Raw genomic sequence first — 26,375 nt, 5'->3', positions numbered from 1 at the left:
CCCTATTGTTGATGCCAACATCGACCAAAACTAAGGCCCTCTTAAAGGTAACGGTAAAGCACCCCTGACAGTTAAGTTCAGTCGCATATAGGCAGTTTTTCCGGGTCATGTGGCCAGCAGAACTAAGCCGCTTCTGGCACAACGGAACAGCGAAACCAGAGCAATGCATGGAAATGCCGTTTACCTTCCCGCTGGAGCAGTACCTATTTATCTATTCAGACTTTTTGGCATACTTTCGAACTGCTAGGTTGACAGGAGCTGGGACCGAGCAACAGGAGCTCACCCCATCGCAGGGATTCAAACTGCTGACTGTCTGATCGGCAAGCCCAAGAGGCTCAGTGGTTTAGACCACAGTGCCACCCGCATCCCTTAAGGCCCTCTTATGTTGTCCCAAACCTAGGAAAGTGGAAGCTAAGGCAACTGCTTCAACAGGAGAGCCACCTGTGATCCACAAAGATGTTGCGCAATGTCACAACGGTGTGTGCCTCCATGTACCCCCAAATCCACCTGGGGCAGTGCCTGGGACCTGCTGAAGCTACCCCACGTTGCCCTGGTCCTATATGGCTTTAGGAAGCTTTCTTGCTAGAGGACTGCTCCTGCCTTGTGGCTTGTTGCTGCGGTCACCACCGACCAAGCTAGGGCTGCATCTGGGTGGGTGGGTCTGGCACGATATGTCTGCACAGAGAGATGCCCAAAGCCACAACGCGCCACAGCCTGGCCTGGATAAGGAGAGGCGAGGCAGGTCGACTCCTCACGCGAAGCAAAGGCGGGGAAGGGAGGGAGGCTGGAGGGAAGCGGGCGGGCGGGCTGGCAGGCGAGGGAGGGAGGGAAGAGGCGGAGTCCCGCGCTTACTCCATTACGCTCCGAGCGCCCATAAACCAGCCTGCGTGCTCTTGCTCGCTGCCCGGGGCCCGAGGAGCGGTGAGTAAACAGCCCCATGTGGCGAGGCGGCTGGGGAGCCGAGCGCGCATCGAGAGCGCAGCGCGACTCCGGCTGAATGCCATTTGCTGGTCGCAGGTGTCAAGGAGGAACTCGGGCGGGGGGGGGGGAGAGGACGCGGAACTGGATCGCCGTCCGCAGAGGGGAGCGGGCTTGCGCTCCCGGGACTCGGCAAGGAAGGGCGCGGAGACCCGGGGAGGCTCCGGGCCGCCCCAAAAGGCGTCTGCCTGCGCGCAGAGAGCTCTTTCTGCGCGCGCCCCTCTCTCTCTCTGGTAAGAGGCAGGCCTCAAAGTAGGGTCTCTCCTCCTTGGCCTTTCCGAAGCCCACAGGCCAAATACCCAATCCATGATTCTCTGAAAACACAGTTTGTTTTTAAGGGGTGGGGTGGATAAGTGCGCGCGCGAAGGACACGGCCAATTTCCTCTTGACCACCTCGGCTGCATTTGCTCGCCTGTCTCCCTGGCCCCGTTCAGCCTCGCCGCCTCCGAGTTGTGTTTGCTTGGTATCGCATTGTAGAAATAGGCTCCGAAAGGTGGTGTCCTCGGGGTCAGTAGTTCACGGTTCCCCACCCTTCCCTCTGTTACAAAGGCAGGGGTACTTTATCGTTTCCCACCCCAGAGGAGCTCCCATAGAAGGGAGGCCCTTTCCCTGACCCCCCCCCCACGCCCCATGAAGATTTAGTATAGTATGCATAGGAAGGATGTCTTGAAAACCTGAATGAGAGGGGAGCACCCGGGCTTGCTCCGCTTTCTGGTGTGTGTGTGTGTATAGATATGATTGCCTTCTGACAGTGATTTTTTTCTTTAAAAAAATGTTTAGGGGTACTCTCGTTTTCCTATTTATATTGAAATACTACCCCTCAATGAGGCCAAACTTAGATTCACAAAATGTTTAGGGGTATGCGTCCCCCCAGAAAAAAAAAGTACTGCTCTCTGATAATGTTCTGATTAAGACTTCCAGGACTGTCTCGTTGAACTCAATGGTACTTGCTTCCAAGTAAATGGGATCATACTGTTAACATCACATGTGGCCAAGGCTGCATGCACACCCTACATTTAAAGCACACCCAGACCCAAGAACTGGGAACTATAGTTTACCCTTCATGTAGCCTAGCAGCCTTAACAAACTACAGTTCCCAGGATTCTTGAGGGGTGTCTTAAATGCATGGTATGTACAGTCTTAGGCACGTTTGTTCTGTAGGCCCCCTGATAAGCAAGTATTGGGTGGGGTGGGGTGTGTTATCTCTTCGGACCCTTGAACTACAAAAGTTACTAGCCTGCAAAAAAAGAGCATTGTTTTTAACACTTGATTGGGAGCCGCCCAGAGTGGCTGGGGAAACTCAGCCAGATGGGCGGGGTATAAATAATAAATTTTATTATTATTATTATTATTATTATTATTATTATTATTATTATTATTATCATCATCATTATGTTACTAGCCTGTTGGAGCTCTGTTGTCCCTCTTCTGCAAGCCCACGCTGGCCCTGGAGCTTCTGTTTTAGCTTCTGTTCCAGCCACCTGCATGCATTTCTTGTTTACAGCCAACAGAGAGACCTTGCTCCGTTCACACATCTTAAACCCTAGTAATTCAAGTTCAGCAGAAACATCATCTGCAAAGTACTCCTCTTCTGTCTCCTCCATACAGTGGTGCCTCGCAAGACGAAAAGAATCCGTTCCGCGATTCTTGTCGTCTAGCGGTTTTTTCGTCTTGCGAAGCAAGCCCATTGATTAGCGCTACAGCGGTCTAGCGGCTTTCCGTGATCAGCTGTTAAGCGGGTTTTTCAGCGGAACAGCTGATAGGTGGCTTAGGAAAAGGAGGGGAGCGAAAAAAACCTGCGGGGACACGCAAGATTTTTTCGTCTTGCGAAGCAACCCCATAGGGAAATTCGTTTTGCGAAGCGCCTCCAAAACGGAAAACCCTTTCGTCTAGCGGGTTTTCCGTCTTGCGAGGCGTTCGTCTTGCGGGGCACCACTGTACTACCAAAGCAGTAGGTAGTAAATGCTTTACAGTCATACCTCGGGTTACAGCCTTCTCAGGTTGTGGACCGCCGAAACCCAGAAGTACTGGAATAGGTTACTTCTGGGTTTCAGCGGTCGCGCATGCGCAGAAGTGCTAAATTGTACTTTGTGCATGCGCAGAAACGCCAAATCGCAACCTGCGCGTGCGCAGATGCGGGGTGCGAGCGTTGCGGGTTGCAAATGTGCATCCCACACAGATCACGTTTGCAACCCGAGCATCCACTGTACTGTGTAAATTACAGTGGTGCCTCGCAAGACGAAAAGAATCCGTTCTGTGATTCTCTTCGTCTAGCGGTTTTTTCGTCTTGCGAAGCAAGCCCATTGACGGATTAGCGGATTAGCACTATTAGCGGCTTTTAGCGGCTTATCTGCTGATCGGATCAGCTGATAAGCGGCTAAGCGGCTTAGAAAAAGGGGGGGAGGAAAAAAAACCAGCAGGAACTCGCAAGACATTGTCGTCTTGCGAAGCAAGCCTATAGGAAATTCGTTTTGCGAAGCACCTCCGAAACGGAAAACTCTTTCGTCTAGCGAGTTTTCCGTCTTGCGAGGCATTCGTCTTGCGGGGCACCACTGTACTGCTGGAGGAAACTACAGCTGATTGAAGGATAAATGTGAATGTATCTTACTAGTTATCAGGTCATGCATTGGGGTTGGTTCTGATGCACTTTACTGAGTCCCATTTGCTCAGAAGTAAGCCCTACAGGATCCAGTAAGACCAACTCCCAACGCTTAGGATTGCGACCTGTGAGCAGAGATGTCTTCCGTGCTAATTTCAACCCTGTGCAAAAAAAAAAAAAAAAAGCTCTGACCTTGCATATGGTCGCTATTCTCGGTCAGTGTGCATCTGGTTTCGAATTTCTAGAGAGCCAACTGTGTTAATCTGCTGCAGTAGAAACAACAACAGAATCTTTTGGCACCTTGAAAGACTAAGGCTAAGATCCTAAGATCCTGCTCTCCCAGAAACAGTTTTCAGCAACTTGCCCTGTAGCTTCCTGTGCTCCCTGGAAATCTGCTCAGGAAGCCTGGGGAGGGGACCCTCTGGAATAATATTGAGGTGGGGTAATACAGAGGGGCTGCCAGGTGTCCACAGAGGGCTTATGCCACAACAAATCAGTTTGTCTTTAAGGTGTCATGAGACTATTGGTATCGGTTGATAATTGTGCCATTCTCTATTGCCAATTCTTAATGCCTCTTAATTTTTCTGGAGGTGTTGTAGAAATGCTGTAATGGCCCAGTTATTAGCACTTCTCTCCCATGATCAGAGTTAAGGAGACTTCCAGATGACCTATTTGTCAAGCATTCATCCTGATTTTGCACCACATTTGTGGGAAAGCCACTGTGCCAAATTTCCATTGCATTTCCCCATCACTTTTCTTATCACAAAAAGTCCAGCTTGTGGGCAAGAAGTGGACATGTTGTGCACAGCCTCCCAATAAATTATAATTCACGTGCTGAATTTGCCGGTATGTGGCTAAGTCCCACCCCAAAAGTAGCGACTCTCTGGAAAGGGCCTTTAGCTCACATTGTGCGTGTGCATGTGGGGGAGGGGGAGAAGGCAGTGATGTTTCACTCTGCAGATGATGTTTCTGCTGAACTTGAATTACTGGGGTTTAAGATGCTTCCCTTCACCCAGGTAATAATGAAGAATGGGACATTAAGGGTTTGGTGTGGTTTCACATAGCAGAATGCTAAATGTTAAAAATGAAGACGGCGCTTGAGTTTTCATCCCTTTTCTTCCCAGGTTTGCTTTTGCTGCTTTGAAAGCATTAACATAAATAAAGAAGAAGAAACTTGACTAAAGAAAAAGTGGCCACTCTGATGAGGAAGGGGCTTCACGCTTTGAGTTTCAGAGCGGAGAAAGGGAGAGAGAAGCCTTTAGGTTTTTAGTTGTTAGGGTATATCAGAAGGGTTCTTCTCCATGTACCAATTCAAGGTTTTGGTATTTTATGGAAGTACCTGAACAGTTTTGATACCCCAGCAGTGAGTGAAGCAGCTAGGCCCCAGGATCTTCATTATACCTAGAGTTATCTATAGCACTCGTCCTGATTTGCTTGTACAAAGCTCACACAGAGGTTCGACAGTGTTCACTCTTCGTTGAGCATTTGTTCGGATTTGTTGGGAGGTTGTACAAAAGTAGACGTTTGTCCTGATTTGCCTGCATGGAGCATATACATCTTCCTGTCAATTGGTCATTCATCCCATGTTGCCTGTGCATTTCCATGCCACCTTCCTAACTGCAAAAGGCCCACTGCGTTTTCTTTTAAGTGGATATGTTGTGACAAAGTACTTCACTTCACTTTAATTGCCCAGACCTAAATTTCCAGTGTGTGAGAGTATCCATCTTGCAAAAGTTCTTATAGGCTAGACTAGAGGCAACCTACATCTGATTCCATAGCATCCTCCAAAGTGTTGCTGCTGATCTCAGCCCTGTAGACCCGAAGGAGCATCTCCACCCCCATCATTCAGCCCAGACACCAAGATCTAGTTCTGAGGGCCTTCTGGCAGTTCCCTCACTGTGAAAAGCGAGGTTGCAGGGAACCAGGCAGAGGGTTTTTTCGGTAGTGGCACACACCCTCCCATCAGATGTCAAGGAGATAAACAACCTTTGGAAGACATCTGAAGGCAGCCCTGTACAGGGAACATTTTATTGCTGGGTGTTTTATTATGTTTCTGTATATGCTGGAAGCTGCTCAAAGTGGCTGGGGCAACCCAGTCAGATGGGTGGGATACAAATAATAAGAATAAGAAGAATAAGAGTAGGGGAGCCTCTTCAAATTACTTTAGGGCAGCTGAGAAGTTTTCTTGCCCAATAAAATAAAATAAAATGTGCATCTACTCACTGGTTGTGGTGGTGTTTGTGCAGGAGAACTTGCCAGTGGACTGTGGACCTAGTGCTTGGCTGTTTGTGGTTGGAGTCAGTCAGGGTTGTAATCTTCCAAAATGTACTGAAGTTCCGGAAAATGAGAAAGGGGATTGGAAGCAATATCAAATATTGATTTTGGTGCTTGTGTGAGTATATAAGGTCAGGTAAGATCAAATCCTGAATGCAGCAAGCTGTTAGGTGACAGAAAGTTAATGAATGCATCAAATATGGCATCTGTTTGTACAAGACCCCCCACCTCACACTCACACACCTTTTGTCCTTGCTGGTGCACACACATATATTATACAGGAATATGAGCTCTTCTCCTAAGAACATTTAAATTGCTTTCTGAATACAATGTGCGCATTGAAATATGCCACTTCCTGGCGTGGCCAAACATGCTGGGAAAGGAGGTGTAGCTTATAGTATCAAAATTCCTGCAAAGCTTTTTCCCCCTCCTTTTAAAAAAAGATTTAAATATGACACTAAGACTCTTTGTGCTGCTTGTTGTAGCAGATACCAATTTGATGGTGCAGTTTTATATGCTATAATTGCATACAGCAAAAACTGAAGGGGGAAAAATATCTCCAAGATTGAGTGAATTATGCAACAACAAAAACGTAGGAAAATATGCATTATAGATGCCAGTTGTTTAGTCTAGCATCCAAGAATGCCTTGACTTTGCCCTTGAACATCCCCAGTAAGAGACTAAATGGAAATAATCTTGATCAAAGGTTCTCAAAGCGTGTCGTGCCAGCATCTGCTAAGCATTTTTATTTTTAAAAAATCACATCTCCAAAAATATAATTATGAGGAAATAGAATCCAACAGATGTGCAATAATGATAATTAATTTATTATTTATACCCTGCCCATCTGGGTGGTTTCCCAAGCCACTTTGGGCAGCTCCCAACAGAGTAATAAGAAGAAGAAGAGAAAGAAAGAGAAAGAAAGCAAGCAATAAAACATTAAAAACTTCCCTTACAGCTAGCTCCACAACCCTTTATGCTGTTTCCTGTCCCCATACTCCACCTAAATTCATCTCACATTCTCTTCTCTAATTCCGTTCATGTCCTTCATGGCCTGCAGCCTTGTGTGTCTTTGGAGAGAGATTCTAAAATTATTGCAAAGTCTTTGTTTCCAAAGTAGACTAAATAAGGCACAGTAAGTGCAAGTGTGCTTAATTATCATAGTGATAATGATAGGCTTGGCTTTGGATATTTATTTTTAGCATTGCCTCTTGTGAAACACAGCTTCAGAAAATAATTCGCAATGCAAATTTCTGGAAACAATTAGACTTCCAATTCCGTTTCTGTGAACGTGTGTGTGTGTGTGTGAATATATATTCACATGGTGCGGGGGGGGGGGAGCTCTTGACTCCCTTGCCATGAAAACTGTAAATTTGCATTATTTGTTAGGCTAAAATAATGGTTGATCATCAAAAGTCCTTAGGGATTGCGTAATGGTAGCAAAAAGCAACAGGAGATGTGAGCAGTAAATGTCACCTCTTATTAATGGGAAAGAATTAACTTTGTTTACTGGTGGTTGTTTGGCATAGGCACTGGGCAAGTTTCCAGAGGCCTGACAGGTAGGATTTAAGATTGGTTACTTGATTGCCTATCATGAGTAGGGGCTTCTGGCATGCTAAATTCAATCAACCATCCACCAGTCATGTTATGTCATGCATCTAGAATGGTGAGGTCCATTTCCACAAATCTCTGGCTCTACCTAATAAGTGCTATCTGACCAAAGAGGCTTCTAGCCCCCCAAAAAACTATTGATCCCTGAGTGGGCCCATATTGATTCATAGCCTGCCTTAGTTACCTTTACAAACAAAGACTCCAAGGGACAATTTCCAGGTTTTCTTGATCATCACAACAACCCTGTGAAGTTTCAGATAGATGAACAATTCAAAAACTTAAAATTGTAATAATATATATTAGCTGCTTTCTCTTTTAAATCAGTGGAGGTTTTTATTGTAATCTCTTATTCTGCTGCTTTTTATTGATAGCTCTGGTTTTTAGGGTTTTTAAGATTTGCTATTAGTTTTATTTATTGTAATGCTTTAAATGAATGAAATTGGTAGTATTAAAAGCAACTGGTCCCAATAAAATCAATATTGTTTTTAAATAAGAAACAGGCAATCAGCAAGCAAAGTTTTTTCAAACAGGTATCTTTTAACTTGCCATTCATCTTTGAAAGGACAACAGAGGAAGGAGGCTGCACACACCTCTTGCAGAGAAATAGGAAGATAAACTAGCCTCAGTGAAGGATATAATTTGTAACCGGTCCTCATCATTAGTGCATCTCAAATGCTGGGGAGGATCACGTAGATTACATGAGTCTTTGCCAAGCTGATGCCCTCCAGATGTTTTTGACCATAACTTCCATCAGCCAAAGCCAGCACAGTTATGTCGGCTGTGGCGTTGATGAGAGTTGTGGTCAAAAGCATTTAGAGGTCACCAGCTTGGCAAAAGTCTGGGTTAAAAGGAATGCAGAAACAAAATAAAATCAGAGAGTAGCAACAACAGCAATGGTTTGAAAGATTAATGGATATATTTCATGGCATAGTTAATCTCATAATTGGCCCTGATTGCTATGCTAGGTTCTTCTGTGGCAAATCTTTGTGGAATCATAACATTCTTGGCATGATGGCGGAAGCCATTGTGGTGGGTCTGCAAGTCAACAAGAGCCTCTTTTAAGACCTTTCCTGTATGCTCATTGACCACAGTGCCCTGTTGCGCTAGCAGGACTTAGTGTGCTGGCTTCTGCTAGCGCAACAACAAAGTTGAATCTGGCCCATTGGCAGTGATGGTATCAAATGTGAACACCTGTTATGCATAGACAAGCAAACAAATCTCTGGCAATTATTATCAAAACAACCTTTAACATTTTCAGACTTTCCAAAGAAAGAGTTCTTTAAAAAAAACTATTATCGCCAGGTATTTGAGTAGTTAATGGAATTTGAGAGGTATTTTGCTGGTCAGTAAATGCATATTTAAATGTACACAAGAAATGCTTATGACCCTTACACAACCATATTCCACAATTAAACTGCAACAGCAATTATTGTGCTGTCTGGGAGAAGCATCACATTTTCTGAACTGGAAAATAAAGTCTTTTGACTGCTTGGAAAAATGAGACTTCCTTGAAGCAGTCTATATGGAAACTGTTTGCTACAAATAAAAGACAAATATGTGAAAAAAAGGTCTTAAAGAGCCCTTAGATAATCAGCCATTAGCTTTTCATAGTTGTGAGGAGCCAGGGCTTCCTGCACTGCGGTCAAAAAGGGCTGTTGCTATTTGTGGTGTCTGTTTGGATATTGGGAATCTTGCAGATGGCCATGATGTTACTCTGCCTACTTTATAGCGTCTATAGTCTTAAGAACCTGATTCAGCTAAGCCCTTGCGATTCAATCCCAAGGGGATTCAGTTATGCTCTTAGTGCCTTAGTGTTAAATACGTGCTTAAGTAGAATGCTGAGTCAAACTCCTTGACTTTTATCTGCTCTACAAAAATAACTATATTTATACACAGTTGGTTATGTAATATGCCTTCTGGGCTGGATGCTGTGCTCCAGCAGCAGAACATATGATCTATACTAGGGTTTCAGTGTTGGAGCAAAAGGGTTGTTTGTCCTTTTGCTTAGACACCCAAGAACTGGTTCTGTCTCCTGCATTAGGTAAAGGTAGGCAAAGGACCCCTGGATGGTTAAATCCAGTCAAAGGTGACTATGGGGTGCAGCACTCATTTCGCTTTCCAGGTCGAGGGAGCCGGTGTTTGTCTAGACAGCTTTCTGGGTCATGTGGCCAGCATGACTAAACCGCTTCTGGTGCAACGGAACACCGTGACGGAAGCCAGAGCGCATGGAAACGCCGTTTACCTTCTCGCCACAACAGTACCTATTTATCTACTTGCACTGGTGTGCTTTTGAACTGCTAGGTTGGCAGAAGCTGGGACAGAGCAACAGAAGTTCACCCCATCCCACAGATTTGAACTGCTGACCTTCCAATCGGCAAGCCAAGAGGCTCAGTGGTTTATACCACTGCGCCACTCGCACCCCTATGGCAATGGTGCCATGGTGGCAGCAATTGACTCTGCTCAGTTAAAGCCCATGTACAGTATTTCCCCATAGATTTGCTCCATGCTGCTTTTATTGGGCAAGAACAGAACACGCAAGCCTCTCACAGACTGGAGATCTGCCCTATAGGATATAACGCAATCAACATGGACTTTTAGAAGAGTGGGAAAGCCCTTCACTAAATACAACACAGCTGTACAAGAACGTAGGCTTAAAGTTACACTATCAAATTCTAATGTAATTATATTCTTTATTATGACATGGATTCATGCAGGTCATTCCATTATTGCACTGGAGGAGTAACTGCATTCAGAAAATCCTGCAAACTGCGTTTTTTATTATAGCAAATAAAGGCATCATATTAACTCACATGCTGACTTCTTCCAGTTCTCAAACTGGGCAAACAGAGATGTTTGAGGTACAGGCTCTTCGCAATCATGTCTTATTTTTAAATATCTCTCCTGTAGCTATGGGGGCAAGGGAGGTAGCTATGCACAATGTATCATGTGTGGCAATTGCATTGGACGTCCTTCTAGATGTTGTAGCCTAGCTTTGGAAGCCCTGATGTCCCAGAAAGAGAAATCGGAACAGCACATTTTCTTGCCCTGAAGCACAAAATACGTATCGGGCAAATCACATTCCCAATTTTTGGCACTCTCTAGACATGTAGGTGGCTGCCTCCCTCCCACTCTCATACTGCAGTCTTATGCAGAGTACACTTACCTGGGACTACACCCTACTGAGCACAGAGGGACTTACTTCCAAAGATACATGCAAAGGATCATACCGTCAGTTTCCTAACTTTCAAAAGAGGTTAAGGAGTAGCCTTTGCCTTACTATTAATTTTGCCTCACATACTGCTGCTTGTGCCTGCGAGTAAAAGGTACCATGACTGACACACACTCACCTTCGTAAATTTGTCTTGCTAGATATTACTGCTGCTGCTATATCGGAGGTGTGCTTAACCTCTCCTGGAAACCAAGCAGTTAGTGTTGCATCTCCAGCTCTCATGAATCAGTTACCAGCTGAAATCAGACAGGTACTGAGTGTGGTGTTGTGTAGACACCTGCTAAAGACATTTTTGTTTGGGAAGGCTTTCCCTGAGGTGCAACTCAGTCGTTTACGGAAGATCAATTTTATATTTGAGGAAATGTTTCATGTTTTTTTAAGCGTTTGCATGGGTGGCTTTATTGGTCTAGAATTTGTAGAATGATTTTATTCTTACAAGTTCGTGTTCCTGTGTTTTAATTCTGTTTAACAGTGTGCTCCACTTTGATGGATTTGTGCCATGAAATGGTCTCTACATTTTAATAATAATAATAATATCCCAGCTTTCTTACAAGGAGCTCAGTGTGGCATCCTTGTTTCTCCTCTTCCCTATTTTATGCTCACAGCAATACTGTGAAATAGCATAGACTGAGAGATGGTAAGTGGCCCAAGGTCGCCCACTGAGGTTCATGGCTGTGTGGGGGATTTGAACCCTGGCCTCTCACATCCTAGTCCAACGCTCTAAACACAACAACACAGCGGCTCTACTTTTCCTCTACACTGGTGGTGGTGCTGAGATATATATGATTTCTGCTTAGCATCTTTGCTGCTGTAACTGCAAATTGTAGGCAGATGGGTCAGGTTTATTAACTTTCTTTATGGATGGAGAGACTCTTGGGATATCTTGTGGAGCTGGAGACAAAAAAAGAGTCTTTGATTAAAAGGTCTCTTTCTTACCAAAATCTGTTCACTTCACAGCAGGGATGTGGCACCTGCTCAGTTTTTCTGAGAGAAGCCTCTCCAGATCTGAGGAAGGAATTAAATGACTTTGTTTCCCTCATAATGAAGCAGCTGCAGGAAGTTTTTGGGGGCCCACTTTTTCAAAAGAAAAATCGGTTAAAACTGACGTTTATTTCAGGTGCTGATGTTCTCCTTATTTTCCTATCTTCCTTTAATGATGACTAACTGCACAGTCCTGAGACCAAATAAATATGTATAGAACTGAGTAATTAATATAGTGCCCAAATTTATACCAGATGTGTTGAAAAATTAAAATGTAAATTTTAAAATGACATGATTAAATGAGAGCCTACCCACTTATCTGCAGCCTTTTAAAAATAATATAAAGCAGAGCACATTTTATTTCCTTCTGACCAGTGCCCTGACATTAAAGGAACTCTCTGTCAGGAGTAGAATTAAGTAGGGCTGCTTGGAAACTGGTAAATCAATTTCGCCACCTCTTTGACTTGAAGAGGAGTAGAAATTGCTGTCCTTGGGATATGGGTTAGGAAATCAGCGTACTTTTCAACCAGCAGTACGGCTGCCTCTCAGACTGGCAACATTGGATGAGACCTGTTCCTGGTTGCATTGAGGTTGAAGTTATTTCCACTGCTCTTAAGAATAAGTGCCAATTATGGGAAGGAGAAACAAGAGCAGAGTACGTATGTATGACCAGTCCCAGATAAACATTACATGTGAATCAGCAAAATAAGGTTTTGGACCACCAAAGATGCATACTTTAGCTCTTACCAGCCATTCTGCTAGACCACACTGTTTCTTAAACAATCATCTTACAACTTGGCTTAATCGCCTTGAGCTCATGATAGCGCAGTATTTAAAACAAGGGAGTTTATTTAATCCACCTTTAATTACAGAGGCCATGCCTGTTCATCTCCTTTAAAGCACCTTGGCTTGGCTTACATTTTTCAACCATTTAATTGTCAGTGTTTGCACAAGCCACATCATCCATCAATTTGCCCCATGAAAAACAAAACAAAAACCTGCTTCTCTCAAAACTTTGCAAACACATCTTTCTTCCGTTTCTGAATGGCACTTAATTACAGAATATAAATGCCAAGCTATGAAAGAGAGCAGAGCAGTTTGCTGCTCCTTAGGGAGAACGTAACTGTGCTTTTGAAGTGCTGTGGGCCCATTGTGAGAGAAGTCGCCAGCAAAAAAAACCTACCTTGACGTGTTGAATATTAATATATCTTTATTTCACTCGCTCAGAAATGCATTTCTCTTTGTTTTGAGACAGGTATGAAGAACTTGTGGGCCCTCCAGATGTTGTAGGACTATGGCTTCTGTCACCATCCCAGACCATTGGCCATGCTTGATGGGGTACATCAACATCTGGAGGATCTCAAATTCTTCACCTTTGCTTTAAGACTACTTCTTACTTACAATGCAGCGCAAACGAAAAAATAACCCAAGTGACCTTTCACAGCCTGACTCAAGCTTTGTCTACTCCTGTGTTCCTTCAAAGGCAAAAACTTAACATGTGTCTGCAACTGCACTCTATTCTCACCAGTATGTTGGGCAGAGCAATAGAAAACATGTCAATCAACCCTCTTATGGTAGCTACCTCACTCTTGTGACTGCTACCTCAAGGCTTATTTGCATCAGAGCAGCAAAAGGCACTGATCCATCTTATCCATATATTCATGAGTGTGAGAACTTTCCTAAATATTTATTCCAGAGTAAAACACATAGATTAAGGTAGGGCTGAGCAAAGCCTAAAGATGCCAAGAAAACAATGTGTTGGAGGATGGAAGAGATTCGTCCCATGCTTTCACCACCCTGAATATGTGAACAAAAAAAAAAGATGGTTAAAATTAATTCAGGCTAAGCTAATCTACTCGAAGCAATTATGATAATGTGGCATAAGGCTGCAATTCTAACCCCAGCTGTTTATCTTGAGTGCTGAAATATAGACATACATTCACTTACCAGTTAGGAATAAGAGACCACCCATTTACAGATTTCCTGTTAAGCTCTAAAATGTTATTTGTTTTGTTTGTTTGCAAAATTATATCCCACCCTTCACTGTCAAACCAAACGGCATGAAACCAATCAATAAACATTGAAACAAGCAATTCGCTACATAAATCATTCAATCTGTCAGCATACTACTAGATAGGCCAGGGCTCCTAAATCAGAAGGTCTGGAGAAAAGGGTGGACTTCCAGCTGGCCCCAAAAGATGGCCAGTGGTGGTGCCAGCTGGACTTCAGGGGAAAAAAAGATTCTGCAACTGGTCCCAGAAGAAATTCCACAACTTTCATACAAAGTGGGGGCGCCATTTTCAGCCGGGTATCTGATGTGACTTTGTGTTTTGTTTGCTTTAGCTTATCGTGATGCCGGAGGGTGACATGGCAAAGCCACTCCTCGGCCGACAAAATGTGGAAAGTAATGCAAGCCTCATCACCACCACTGGTAACACGACGGTGGGGATCCTGGGCAGTGGTGACTTTGCACGCTCCTTGTCTATGCGCCTGGTGTGCTCAGGTTTCAAAGTGGTGATTGGAAGCCGGAACCCAAAGCGCAATGCCACCCTCTTTCCATCAGCAGCTGAAGTAACTTTCCAGGCAGATGCTATAAAGAAGACAGATATTATCTTTGTGGCGGTTTTCAGAGAACATTACACCACACTTTGCGACCTCAGCGATGAGCTGTCTGGCAAAATCCTGGTGGATGTCAGCAACAACGATGAAATCAACCATCACAAAGAATCAAATGCTGAGTATTTGGCGTCACTTTTCCCATCATGCACTGTTGTCAAAGGATTTAACGTCATCTCAGCGTGGACGTTACAGTCAGGCCCAAGGGACGGGAATAAGCAGGTACTGTTCTGATATATCGGTTGTGTATATACATCCAGACCTGTCACACTTGGAGAGAGAGAAAATGGGGGGGAGAGAAAACATAGCTAAAAATGCAGTTACAATACATTTTTTCTCATACCTGTGATCAGGGCTCTTTGCAGTTTGGAGATATCTTGTACAAACAGCACACAGCCTGCTGCCTTGCATACACCTCAGCAAAACCCCAAAACTCAGCTTCCTTTAAAGTAAAACACTAAATTCTGGGCCTCAGAGTTGCGAGAGCCATGATTTTTATGCAAATGGATTGATTATCTGATTGAGTCAAACAGAATTAATTCAAACAATCAATTAAGCTGTCTTTATAATCTAGTGACAGCCCTTGCAAAACAAAAAACAAAAAAAGCCACCCTCTCTGGTGTTCAGGTTCTCTAGGAGTCTAGGTCATAGCCTACAACTTACCTCAAAATTCAAGAAACTTGGGAAGAGGAAGTACATAGGAGTCAACAGAGACAAAGGTGTACACATGAAATGCTCAGACGTTTCCGTATTATTGTTTTGTATGGCACTCGCCATGCCGTCGCTCGTCGTCCTTCCCTTGAACCCCGTACCTGTGCTCCTGGTCTCTGCTTGCCAGTTGCTGCCATCACATGTCCTCTGTTTCCTGCAGGTCTTCATATGCTCCAACAACCAAGAAGCCAAGCGTGCCATTGCTGAAATTGCTCACATGCTGGGGTTCACCCCGGTGGACATGGGCTCCTTGTGCTCAGCTCGTGAGATTGAGAATATTCCGCTGCGGCTTCTTCCTGCCTGGAAGATCCCCGTCTTCTTGGCCCTGGGTCTCTTTCTCTGCTTCTACACATACAACTTCATCCGGCAAGTTTTGCACCCTTACGTCCGGGAGCAAAAGAACAAGTTTTACAAGATCCCTGTGGAGGTCGTCAACACCACGTTGCCTTGCGTCGCCTACGTCATGCTATCCCTCGTCTACCTGCCTGGAGTGCTGGCGGCCATTTTCCAGCTCTACCGCTGCACCAAGTATAGGCGGTTCCCTGACTGGCTTGACCAGTGGCTGCAGCACAGGAAGCAGATAGGTCTGCTAAGCTTTTTCTGTGCAGCGCTGCACGCTGTGTACAGCTTGTGCCTACCCATGCGGCGATCCCATCGTTACTCGTTGCTCAGAGATGCTGTCAATCAGGTACTGTACTTCCGATTCTTTGGAATGCTGGTACATGGTCTGTTCTGTCTGCAAATAATGTGGGTGTAAAAAAATGCTGGTGATCTTAGCTCGTCCCTAAGATCAGCCTCCATACCTGAGGACTGGAAAGTGGTCAATTTAGCACCATTTAAATAAATAATAAAGCTACTTGGGGCAGAGAAGATTTTGGGAAATTACAAGGCAGGTAGTTTAATATCTGAACCAGGAAAAGGGGTGGAAAGCATTATTAAAGCTAAAATTACCAAGCACATAGTCTTGCATAGTTTCTGCAAAGATAAGTCTCAAGTCTCACTTGAGAGTGTCAAATAAGTATGGATAAGGGTGATCCAGAAGACACTGTGTACTTGAACTTTCAATCAGCTTTTCATTCTGCCCCCTCACCAAAGTCACTTTATGGTCCTTTTATGGATCAGTAGCTGGCTAAAGAACAGGAAACAGAGAGTAGGAATAAATTGCCAGTTAAGACAGTGGAGGGATTTAAGTAGTCTGGTCCTAAAAAATATCTGTACTTGGACCAGTGCTTTTAACTTGTTCACAAATGATCTAGAGTTGTTGTTGTTATTTCTACCCCACCCATCTGGCTGGCTTTCAACAGAACATTAAAAACAGAACAAAACTTCAAACATTAAAAACTTCCCTAAACATGGCTGCCTTCAGATGTCTTCTAAAAGTCGGATAGTTGTTTATTTCCTTGACATCTGATGGGAGGGCGTTCCACAGGGTGGGTGCCACTACCGAGAAGGCCCTCTACCTGGTTAGAGGGGATTAGTAAGGTGGCCAAGTTTGCTGATGACACCAAATTGTTTAGGCTGGGTAAGAATGAAACAGGTTTGCAAGGAGCTGCAGAAAGATATTTCCAAACAGGGCAAATGAGCAGTAAAATTGGCAAATGCAATTCAACGTAAACAAGTGTAAAGTGATGCAGGTTGGAGGAAAAAACCATAACTTCACATGTACAGTGGTACCTCGGGTTACATACGCTTCAGGTTACATACGCTTCAGGTTACAGATTCCGCTAACCCAGAAATACTACCTCGAGTTAAGAACTTTGCTTCAGGATGAGAACAGAAATCTTGCAGCAGCAGCGCGGCAGCAGCGGGAGGCCCCATTAGCTAAAGTGGTGCTTCAGGTTAAGAACAGTTTCAGGTTAAAAACGGACCTCCGGAACGAATTAAGTACTTAACCCGAGGTACCACTGTACACTAATGGGGTTCTGAGCTAGATATGCCTGACCATCATGATCTTGGGATCACAATGGATAGCTTGATGAAAATGCCAACCCCACTGTGTGTACTAGTTGTGAAAAAGGCAAATTCCCTCATTAGGAAAATAAGCTGCCAATATCATAGTGCGTTATACAAATCTATGCTGCGGCTACACTTGTAATACTGTCTGTAGTTCTGGTCTCCACACCTCCGAAAGGATTATTGTACAGCTGGGCGGGGGGGGGGGGTGCAGAAAAGGGCAATCAAAATTATCAAGGGCCTGGAGCAACTCTGCTTTGGAGTAAAGTTTGGAATGTTTGCGGGTTTTTCATTTTAGGGGGGGAAAGGCAAGAAAGGGTGGATGTGGCAGAGCTGTATAAAACCATACCTGATGTGAGGAAAGTGGACACTCTCTCTCTCTCACTCTCTCTCTTTCTCTTAAACTATGGAATTCGTTATCGCAAGGTGTAGAAATGGCCACCAGTTTGGACGGCTTAAAAGAGAATTAGACAGATCGATCTAAGATAAGGCTACCAGTGGCAATGAATCATGCTGTCTGCATACTACCCCCCATATCAGAGACTGCCTGCCTCTTAAGTTGCAGTTGCTGGAGATCACAAATTGTAGAGTGCTGTTGTCGCCATGTTCTGCTTACAGGGCTTCTCATGAGCAGCTGATGGACCACTCCGGAAAACAGGATGCTAGATGAGATGAGCCTTTTGTCTAATAGCAGAGATCTTCTTACGTTCCCCAAAGCATTGCATGGGAGTTTCAATGCAGCTAGTGGAAATATATTCCACATTAGCAGTCTTAGACTCACAGCCTAAGAAATACTGATGAATGCAAGATGCCGCAATGAGTTAGCACTTTTCAGTTTTTTTATTCCTGCTAATATTGTCTGAGCCTCCTTCCAGATCACCTTGCTGTATTCGATGCAAGGGACGCAGTCCCCCAACAGCCTCTTAATTCCAGCTGCATTTATTTCTCTTCTGTGATTCTTGTAAATAAATCCCTTGCAAGCCGTTGATGCCCATTTCCCTCTTTTCTTGCGTTGTTTCTTCCCCCCCCCCCGAGCAACATCCTTGCTTCATGAAGCGCATTGATTTTAATGGAATAAATGGCTGGGTCTAAGTGTCGGTCTATGTAATATAGTACAAATCCCATTTCTTTTTTTCCATTAGCCTGAACGCTTCTCTCCTAAATGCACTTAAACCAAATCCCATTAAGCCCTGAGCAGTCAAGTATTCAGAGAGCGACACTTGTGGACTTAGCTCGAAACTGGAGCTGATTTCACATATTAATTGCAGCCTTCAATGGCAAAGCATGGTCTGATCATGGAGGTGCCAAGTTATTGGCAAGCCCTGCAGAGGTCAGTGGGAAATTGAGGCGGATACAACAGAGGCGTTGCGTATTTGACGTTCTCTGGTCCAAGAGGTGGGAAGACAGTCTGCTGTGAACAGAGCTGCACTCTTCTGGAAGGAGCAGGTCTGTAGCTTCAGTGTACTCCTGGAGTTACATTTGTCACTGGAGGACCTCAGTGGCTAGGAATGCCTGTTTCCAGTTACCTGACTGCTGCGTTTTGAACCAGCTGAAGTTTCCTAGTTGACCAGCTACAGCCCTTTGGAACAGAAGCGAAGCCACTGTAACTTCCAGCTTGAATTGTTGCAACATGCTGCAAGTGGGGCTGGCCTTGAAAACAACTAGGAAACTTCAGTTGGTCCAAAATGCAGTAGCCAGGTTACGGGATTGGCTTCCATTTAAAGGTAAAGGTAAAGGTACCCCTGCCCGTACGGGCCAGTCTTGACAGACTCTAGGGTTGTGCACTCATCTCACTCTAGAGGCCGGGGGCCAGTGCTGTCCGCAGACACTTCCGGGTCACGTGGCCAGCGTGACGAAGCTGCTCTGGCGAACTGGCACCAGCGCAGCACACAGAACGCCGTTTACCTTCCTGCTATAAAGCGGTACCTATTTATCTACTTGCACTTAAGGGTGCTTTCGAACTGCTAGGTGGGCAGGACATGGGACCGAACGATGGGAGCTCACCCCACCGCGGGGATTCGAACCGCCGACCATGCGTTCGGCAAGTCCTAGGCGCTGAGGTTTTACCCACAGCGCCACCCGCATCCTGGCTTCCATTTAGAACACACATAAACCCCTATATACTTTTAGATGTGTTTCGGACAGGGGGGGTTGCTTTTATTAAGTATTTTGTGTTCTTTTTATTTGTATTTTAATGTTGTGAACTGCCCTGTGATCTTCGGATGAACTTAATTTAATTGTTTAATAAATAAAATAAAATAAATTTCCAGACCCAATTCAGTCCCCAAAATGTCTGAAAGTCTACATCCTTTCTCAGAGACCCCCTCAAGTGTTAAGATCAGATTATCTTCTTGATAATTCCACCGTCCTCAGTAGTTTATAGGGAGTTGGCAGCACAGGAGAGGGTATTCTCTGTGGCAGTTGCAAAATATAACTTGTAAATGATGATGATGGCAATGGATGAAATATAAGGTTGCTGTATGGACAACATTGGTGCAAACTCATTTTGTCCAGGAGAGGAGGCAGGTTGCACCGGCAGTAGATTGAGGCCAATGGCAGAATTAAATGCCTAGACTGGAATGGGAGTCAGCCATGTGCTGGTGCAGAAGAATTTAATCATTGCCACCTTTGACAGAAGGGCCACCAGGCTGCTGCTGTTAAAGAATAGAAACCCCATGAAAATGCTTCATGGGTACGGAGCGAACTCTGTGTATCTTTTAAACCCTCTTTTGTTGCTCCTACACACCTTTGCTCTTGTTCCTTCAGGTGGAGAAGAAAACAGATCCATGGGTAGAGGAGGAAGTCTGGAGGATGGAGATGTACATCTCTTTTGGCATCATGGCCTTGGGCTTGCTGTCCTTGCTTGCCATAACCTCACTTCCTTCTATCTCCAACTCTCTCAACTGGAGGGAATTCAGTTTCATTCAGGTAAGTGCTGCAATTCAAGGGTTTTTAGAGAGGGAGGGGGGAAGGCAGTTCCCAGGGCCAAACCAGACACAACAAGGCTGTTGTTCACATAAAAAGCAAGGGATGTTTTTCTAATCTCATTCCAGTGCAGGGTAGCTGGGGAAAACCTTCCTTTTTTCATTTTCACTGTAAAACAAGAAAAAGTAATGAAAGTAGTTCAGGAGATTGAAAAGAAGGGTCAAGAGCTGTTTTAGCCACACACAACAGTAAAGCATTTGCACAGCCCCTTGGTTTCCCAAGACATTTGCTGCTGCCGTTTGAGAAGTACAAGCCCTAAGTTCCTTTGGTGCACAGGAGGAGTGTTGGGGTTCTTTGGACCCCAGACAGTTCTGCAGCATAGTTTTGACACTTAAGAACTGATTTGTTCTATATTAAATATAGAAAATATCAGCACCAAATACATTCAATACTAGTTCAAATCCATTTTTGTTATTTTCCTTTACATTTTGTCATTTGCTATTTGTTTCTCTACATTGCATTACCATAACAGAGGACTTTGTTGTTCCTCTGCCCCCCAGTGGTGAGAGTTCGTGTTTGTGTGTGTAAAAACTAGTTTAGAAGAACTCTACTAGGACATGCATGCTGTAAAACGATATCAAGAATTTATTTTCCATGCATGTGTATTAGGATACACTCCACTGCACACTTCCTTAATAATAAGCCCTACTGAATCCAGTGGCCATTTACTTCTGACCAAATATCCATAGGATTGCGCTGCTCTTTCTTTTTTAAGGAAGCCATTGGACTAAGACAATGGTCTGGATACTGAATTGCCCTTCCATAAACAGAAGGGACTCCCAAATCAACAGTTCTTCCTGTTAGAAGAAAGAGGTTGGGGTTGGAGGGAGGGGAGAGGCCATTTACCTCAATTCCCCTGCAGCCCCCAGCACATACCCCAAGCTGTTCTGGAGCGTCCCCTCTATACTCTGGAGTGGATTTGCAGAGGACATACAGTGGGAACCTGCAAAAAAATCACCACCGCCAGCAGCAGGATCTCATGAGCAGAGTTTCACTCTCAGGAAGTTAGGATCCATGCCAATGACTCATCAGAAGCAAATCTCTGGAAAGTATCCTGCTCCAGTCACCGTATCTATTTTAGGCTGAATTTTAGCTGCCTGAGTTTTGCTCATTTATAAGAAAAGAAAGGCTTGTGTTACAATTGTTCCATACCTATAGTTAGAGTGGTTTGTGTTAAAACTGCTTCACTGTGGTGATGGTGGTGGTTGCATAAAGGGAGCTGTAAAATTTTACAAATCATTACTTAAAACTGACCCGATTACTTGGCAATGGACCTGATTACTTTGTGCCAGCCTTTGACCAGGAATGTAAATGTGAGGACAGCTCATCTGATCAGGCCAATCCGCTGTAAGAGTCTGGGAATTTGAAAAGAGTAGCTTCATTCTGCCCAAGTAAAATGCCCTAGAACAGGGGTCAGCAAACTTTTTCAGCAGGGGTCCGGTTCACTGTCCCTCAGACCTTGTGGGGGGCTGGACTATATTTGGGGGGGGGGGAGATGAACGAATTCCTATGCCCCACAAATAAGCCAGAGATGCATTTTAATTAAAAGGGCACATTCTACTCATTTAAAAACACGCTGTCAGAGTTGCTCCCCGATCCTAGCTCACAGAGGATCACGCTAGCCAGCGATCATTAAGTAAAAGTCTTTATTGAGTTACAGTTCCCATTCTCAAGCTGCTGCGTGCAACTCTACGTCTTATGGTTAGATCGGCGAAGCTCTGTCTGGGTCCCCGCCTCCTGTACACCAACTTAATATCCTAGCCCTGCTCCACCTTTTCCGCCTGACTGTTCTCCTCTGGGTCCCTCTGCCCCCCGGGGTCTCCTCCCTCCGGGACTCCTCCGACGCCGACCCCCCGGACCCTTCTGTCTCCTTGCGCCGGGCTTTAGGACCTGGCTCCCTCTCCGGGCTGCCTACTGCGTCACTTCCCTGTGCATTTGAACTTGGCGCGCGCGCCCAACCTTCCACTTTCCGTCTGACCGTTTCTTCGCTCCCTGATGGAGGTGTGGCCACTCCTGACTCGTGCCCTCCCTCCTGTTGTGAGCTGCCAGCGCTTGATCCCTGGCCCCCTTCCTCTTCCCTGCTCTCTGGCGGTGACGCTGGTCCCGATCTCCAACTGCTCCCCTCTGAGTCCCCTCTGGCTCTATCTTCCTGGGGTGTCCCCCTAGGCTCCCCCCTTGCCCTGGCCACTGGTGCTCCTTTCTGTGAATCTTCTGATTCACTGGAAAGACTCGGAGATCTCGGGTCGTCGTCATCACTCATCTTTTCTTCTGCCTCCTCCTCCTCGCTCTCTGTTTCCTCCCTTGCCCTTGCCTCTGCTCCTGAACCCCTGACACACGCTGATTCCCGGATTGTCCACGGGCCGGATTTAGAAGGCGATTGGGCCTTATCTGGCCCCTGGGCCTTAGTTTGCCTACCCATGCCCTAGAAGCTCATATATTCCCATCAACACAATCTGGCCTAACAACAACAACAACAACAAAAATGTCAGCATTACCCATTTTAGCTCCTATCCCACTCAAATTAGTTATAACTACATCCCATTGAAATCAACAGCTTAGCAGTTTGGTTAGGAGGAGGTAAATCAGGGCCGTTCGGGTGTGGTGGCTTTGTCCAGTTGGCTGCTCAGGGTGCCAGGAGCCCCAGGGAACCCACATGCACTTTGTTGGAGGTCCCAATAGATACGCCTGTTTCAAACACTAGGGCATCCACCCACCCACCCTCTCCAGCATGATATCATTCCTATCCATTTTCTTTTTCCAATCTCTTGTTCTTTTTGGATTTGCCCGCCCCTCTCAACCTCCAAGTCTGTGTCCCTTATTGTGACAAAGCTAATTGATATAAGCACATATTGCCTATATGCCTCCATCTCCCCCTCCATCTGCTTTCCCTTATTTTAGCATTCAGGGGCATGTCATGCTTGTTCTATTGACGCACCATTCACATGGCTACTAATAATAATTTTCATTGGTTTCGGACCTAATTAAAACTTACTTGATCTGGATGGAGGGGCGCCTTTGGGGATAAGGCCCATTTCAAAGCTGCTACTCAGGTGCATACCAACCCTGTGCTTACTCAGACGTAAATCCCACTGAGGAAAGTGGAACTTGCAGCCAAGGAATTGTGTACTGTATTGGATTGTAGCGTTGGGTAGGATACGGCTACATACAAAGGATAAGCAACGCTTGGAGAAACAAGAGTACCAAACTCCAGCCATGTCACTGAAAACAATGTTGTTGTTGTTCTTCTGCTCCCCTTTTCAGTCCTCCCTTGGCTTTGTCGCTCTGGTGATCAGCACTCTGCACACCCTGACTTACGGCTGGACCAGGGCCTTTGATGAAAGCCAGTACAAGTTCTACCTGCCTCCCACCTTTACTCTCACACTGCTGGTACCATGTTCTGTGATCCTGGCCAAACTCTTCTTCCAGCTCCCTTGTATGAACCAAAGACTGCGGCGCATCAGGAACGGGTGGGAGAGGGGCAGGTATGTCAAGTTCACCTTGCCCAGAGCATCAGGGGAATTTTCAAGTGGAGAAACCAGCAGCACTGTGTGATCCAGCATCCCTCTCTCTCTTCCATCATGACAAGTTTTCAAAGAGCCCAATCAAGATTCTGGGGGTTTTTTAATATAGTTTTTGTTTGTTTTTTGAAGCTTGTAAGTTTGGTATTATTGAATGGTGGTGATAATTATCATCTTATTTCAGGCACTTAAGGAAGGAATGTTACCAGTGCTTTAGAATATACTGGTAATTCTGGGGGTGGGGAGAGTGGTTGCCTTAAAACTTAAATCTTTTGGGGGGTGTTTGATGTGGCGGGGGAGAGACATTACCTGTGTATCTGGCTTACATCGCAGTATTTGGAATATATTGGTAATGATGTAAGGCAGGGGTGGCCAACATGGTGCCCCTCCCAGAAGTTTTAGACTACAACTTCCATCAGTCCTGACTATTGCCTAGCCTGTCACTGATAGGACTTGCAGTCCACAACACACAGAGGGGCCCATGTTGGCTAACCCTAATGAAGGGGGTGCAGAATGGTTGCCTTAAAACCTCAGTGCACAATTTTAGTTGCACAGTTTAATGATGCATAGGAAAATAGAATCACTCTGCAGATGCATTCAACAAAGGGGTGGGACACAGCGTTTTCTGAGCACCTGGCAAATGGTTTCTATCTTTTTTTAAGCCAGCATTCCTGCATGATCACACAGAGCACATGATCAGTCCACCCGTAAACCAAAGTGGCAACTCTGGAAGGGCCTATTCTCCGATAACAAACGGTGTAAAAAAAAAAAAAATACTCTAGGTCAGATTGGAAGTACGTGTTAAGTTTATTACGCCGCTGCCATTAAAACAGCAACCACGTGTTTATAATCCCTCCTCCCCTTCTGTAGATCTCAATACAAACTACCTGTGCCCCAATGCCACAGCCTGTGCATTTGCCCACCCGACATAATGGTCTGAAGCTGACGGGACAAAACCAAAAAGTGTCATCAGTAGTTGCAGTGGAAGAACTAAGCGTGAAACTGCCACACATTTAAATGCAGTTCCAGCCTCACTTTTCCTTTGCATGGGCCAAATTCACACATTACTACTTATGTATTTGTTACATTTATATAACACCTTTCTGCCAAGGAACCCGAGTCAATTTCTGATTTTTTAAATATTGAACAAATAAATGATGCAAAATGTAAAGTTGGCCCTGACTGAGCTGGTGGGGGAGGAGGGAACAGTCCAACTGGAGCAAACCAAACCGTGATGTTGTCTTTGCCTGCTTGTCTCTCTCTCTTCTCCTTCCCACACAACTGGTGTCCATTGACTGGTGCAGGCCACTATGTCATTCATGCGGCAATTGCTCAAGTCTCTTTGGCAGCTTTGAATAAGTGAAACGGCAGGTGTGCCAGTGATTGTTTTAGCATGTCAACAAATTAGGTGAAGTGAGGAACCAGGCTGCAAACTGAGCACATGTTGGCCCTCGATAGGAATTCACTCAAGATGTCTTGCAAACAAAAGGTGCAAAAGTTGGAAAGCAACCTTCATTCCCAAGAGGGAGTAACAAGAAGCTGGTTTCTCTAGAAACATGGAACAGTTGATTCTAAGCAGAGCCTTTTGCCCAATGAAACGTCCTCCTGTGTCCTCATCTGCAGCATGTCGGTCTTCCCCATCCACCTCACCCTCCAGCCACTTCAGGTGACACACAGGGAAAGGTCTCCTGGAATGGCTCGCAAAGTTTGTAGTGGGTGGCAAGGAATCTCTTCAGTCCAAGGGTTACACTCCCTTATGAGGAAACCTTGGGGGGCTGTGTGCCAGTGGTGGGTGTGGCCAGAGGCAAAAGTGGGTGGAGCAATGGATGCAACTCTTTGTGCCTTGGTATTGCAGACCATGTTCCAGCCGGGCAGAAGCACCTAAGGAGGGCTCTGAGCAGGGCTGATCAAGATGGTCTGAAGGCTGCATTTGGCCCCTGCAATCGTGGTTCCCCACCCATTTAATATGGAGGAAGGAATACGTACAACAGTTTATAGAAAGAGAAGAAATGAGCCTTCCCACCGCCTCATCTAGTGTCCCCTTTTATATCATAGAATTGCAGAGTTGTTTTAAAACAGTGCAGGAGAAATTGAGGGTGGTGAGGCAAGGAGGGAGAAAAACAATGGAGCAGCAGTAATTCGGTTGCTGGCCAACCTCTTGAGAAAACAATGAAAACTTGCAAACGAAGCTACTGACCAGGAGCTTCTACAACCAGCTGACATGGCTGAAGAGCATCCATTTTTATGGCATCTTGTAGGGAAGAAAGAGGCTCATTGGCCCACTTGGAGGTGACCAGAGGGCAAGCATTTAATGTGACATTTTAAATTCACATCCTTCAAGACTGCCAGTCAAATGCCCCCAAACACCAGGGCACCTCAACTCCCTGCATCTTAAATCTTCATTTAATGAGCTGCTGTATTCCCACCCAGTCTTTTTCTTAGCTTTGATGCCAAAGCATTATCTAATGAAGCAACTTCCACAGCTGACGTACAATGGAAAGGCATTTCTGCACGCCAAATATAAGTCCTGAGGTTCTGGACAGTAAAAACGCATACAAAGTTCTAATGAGGAATGAATTCATCGGCTCAGAAACACTTGTTCCAGGACCTGGAAAAGCCAATGAAGGAAGCTGGAACATCTGTAATTAAAAAAAGCCATGGGACAACCTTAACAAAAAGAAACAGCTGAGCAGAAAGTGGAATGAAGCTGCTTTCAGTATTGTCCGGAAAAACCACGTCTCCTAAGTTAACACTAGTGCAAGTCACTATAAACAAATAACGACTCAGACTACTGATTCACAGCACGGGCAGCTGATTACTCCATTAAAGCAGCAGAAATCTTTGTCTAGAAACGGGCTGCTGCACCCATGCACATCCCACTTGCATTGCAAAGCAACCCCGTTGAACTGATCCGATAGCG

General features: G+C 45.1%; 2 protein-coding genes across 3 annotated transcripts in view; one reads left to right on the top strand and one right to left on the bottom strand.

Annotated features, from left to right (window-relative positions):
* The first annotated feature begins 833 nt into the window (after window positions 1-833).
* Window positions 834-24,626, top strand: STEAP3 (STEAP3 metalloreductase). 2 transcript variants are annotated; one of them, XM_082198657.1, is made up of 5 exons: window positions 834-921; window positions 14,016-14,510; window positions 15,160-15,687; window positions 19,719-19,880; window positions 23,199-24,626. In XM_082198657.1, exons 2-5 carry the CDS (start codon window positions 14,025-14,027, stop codon window positions 23,487-23,489), a joined length of 1,467 nt encoding a protein of 488 aa, XP_082054783.1. In that variant the 5' UTR covers window positions 834-921; window positions 14,016-14,024; the 3' UTR covers window positions 23,490-24,626. The 2 variants fall into 2 exon arrangements, with proteins under 2 accessions (XP_082054783.1, XP_082054784.1); XM_082198658.1 differs by lacking the exon at window positions 834-921 and adding an exon at window positions 11,664-11,808.
* Window positions 15,667-26,375, bottom strand: part of LOC309518945 (UPF0538 protein C2orf76 homolog) — a 33,786-nt gene continuing 23,077 nt past the window's right edge. The window contains exon 7 of the mRNA XM_082199552.1: window positions 15,667-15,735. Within this exon, the coding sequence (XP_082055678.1) occupies window positions 15,684-15,735 (52 nt within the window). The 3' untranslated portion in view covers window positions 15,667-15,683. The remainder of the gene's footprint in view (window positions 15,736-26,375) is intronic.

Source organism: Podarcis vaucheri (assembly GCF_965113315.1).
Source record: "Podarcis vaucheri genome assembly, chromosome: 1".
Classification (NCBI taxonomy): Eukaryota; Metazoa; Chordata; class Lepidosauria; order Squamata; family Lacertidae; genus Podarcis; species Podarcis vaucheri.
Note: the sequence above shows the minus strand (reverse complement) of the source record. Positions and strands in the feature narration are given on the sequence as shown.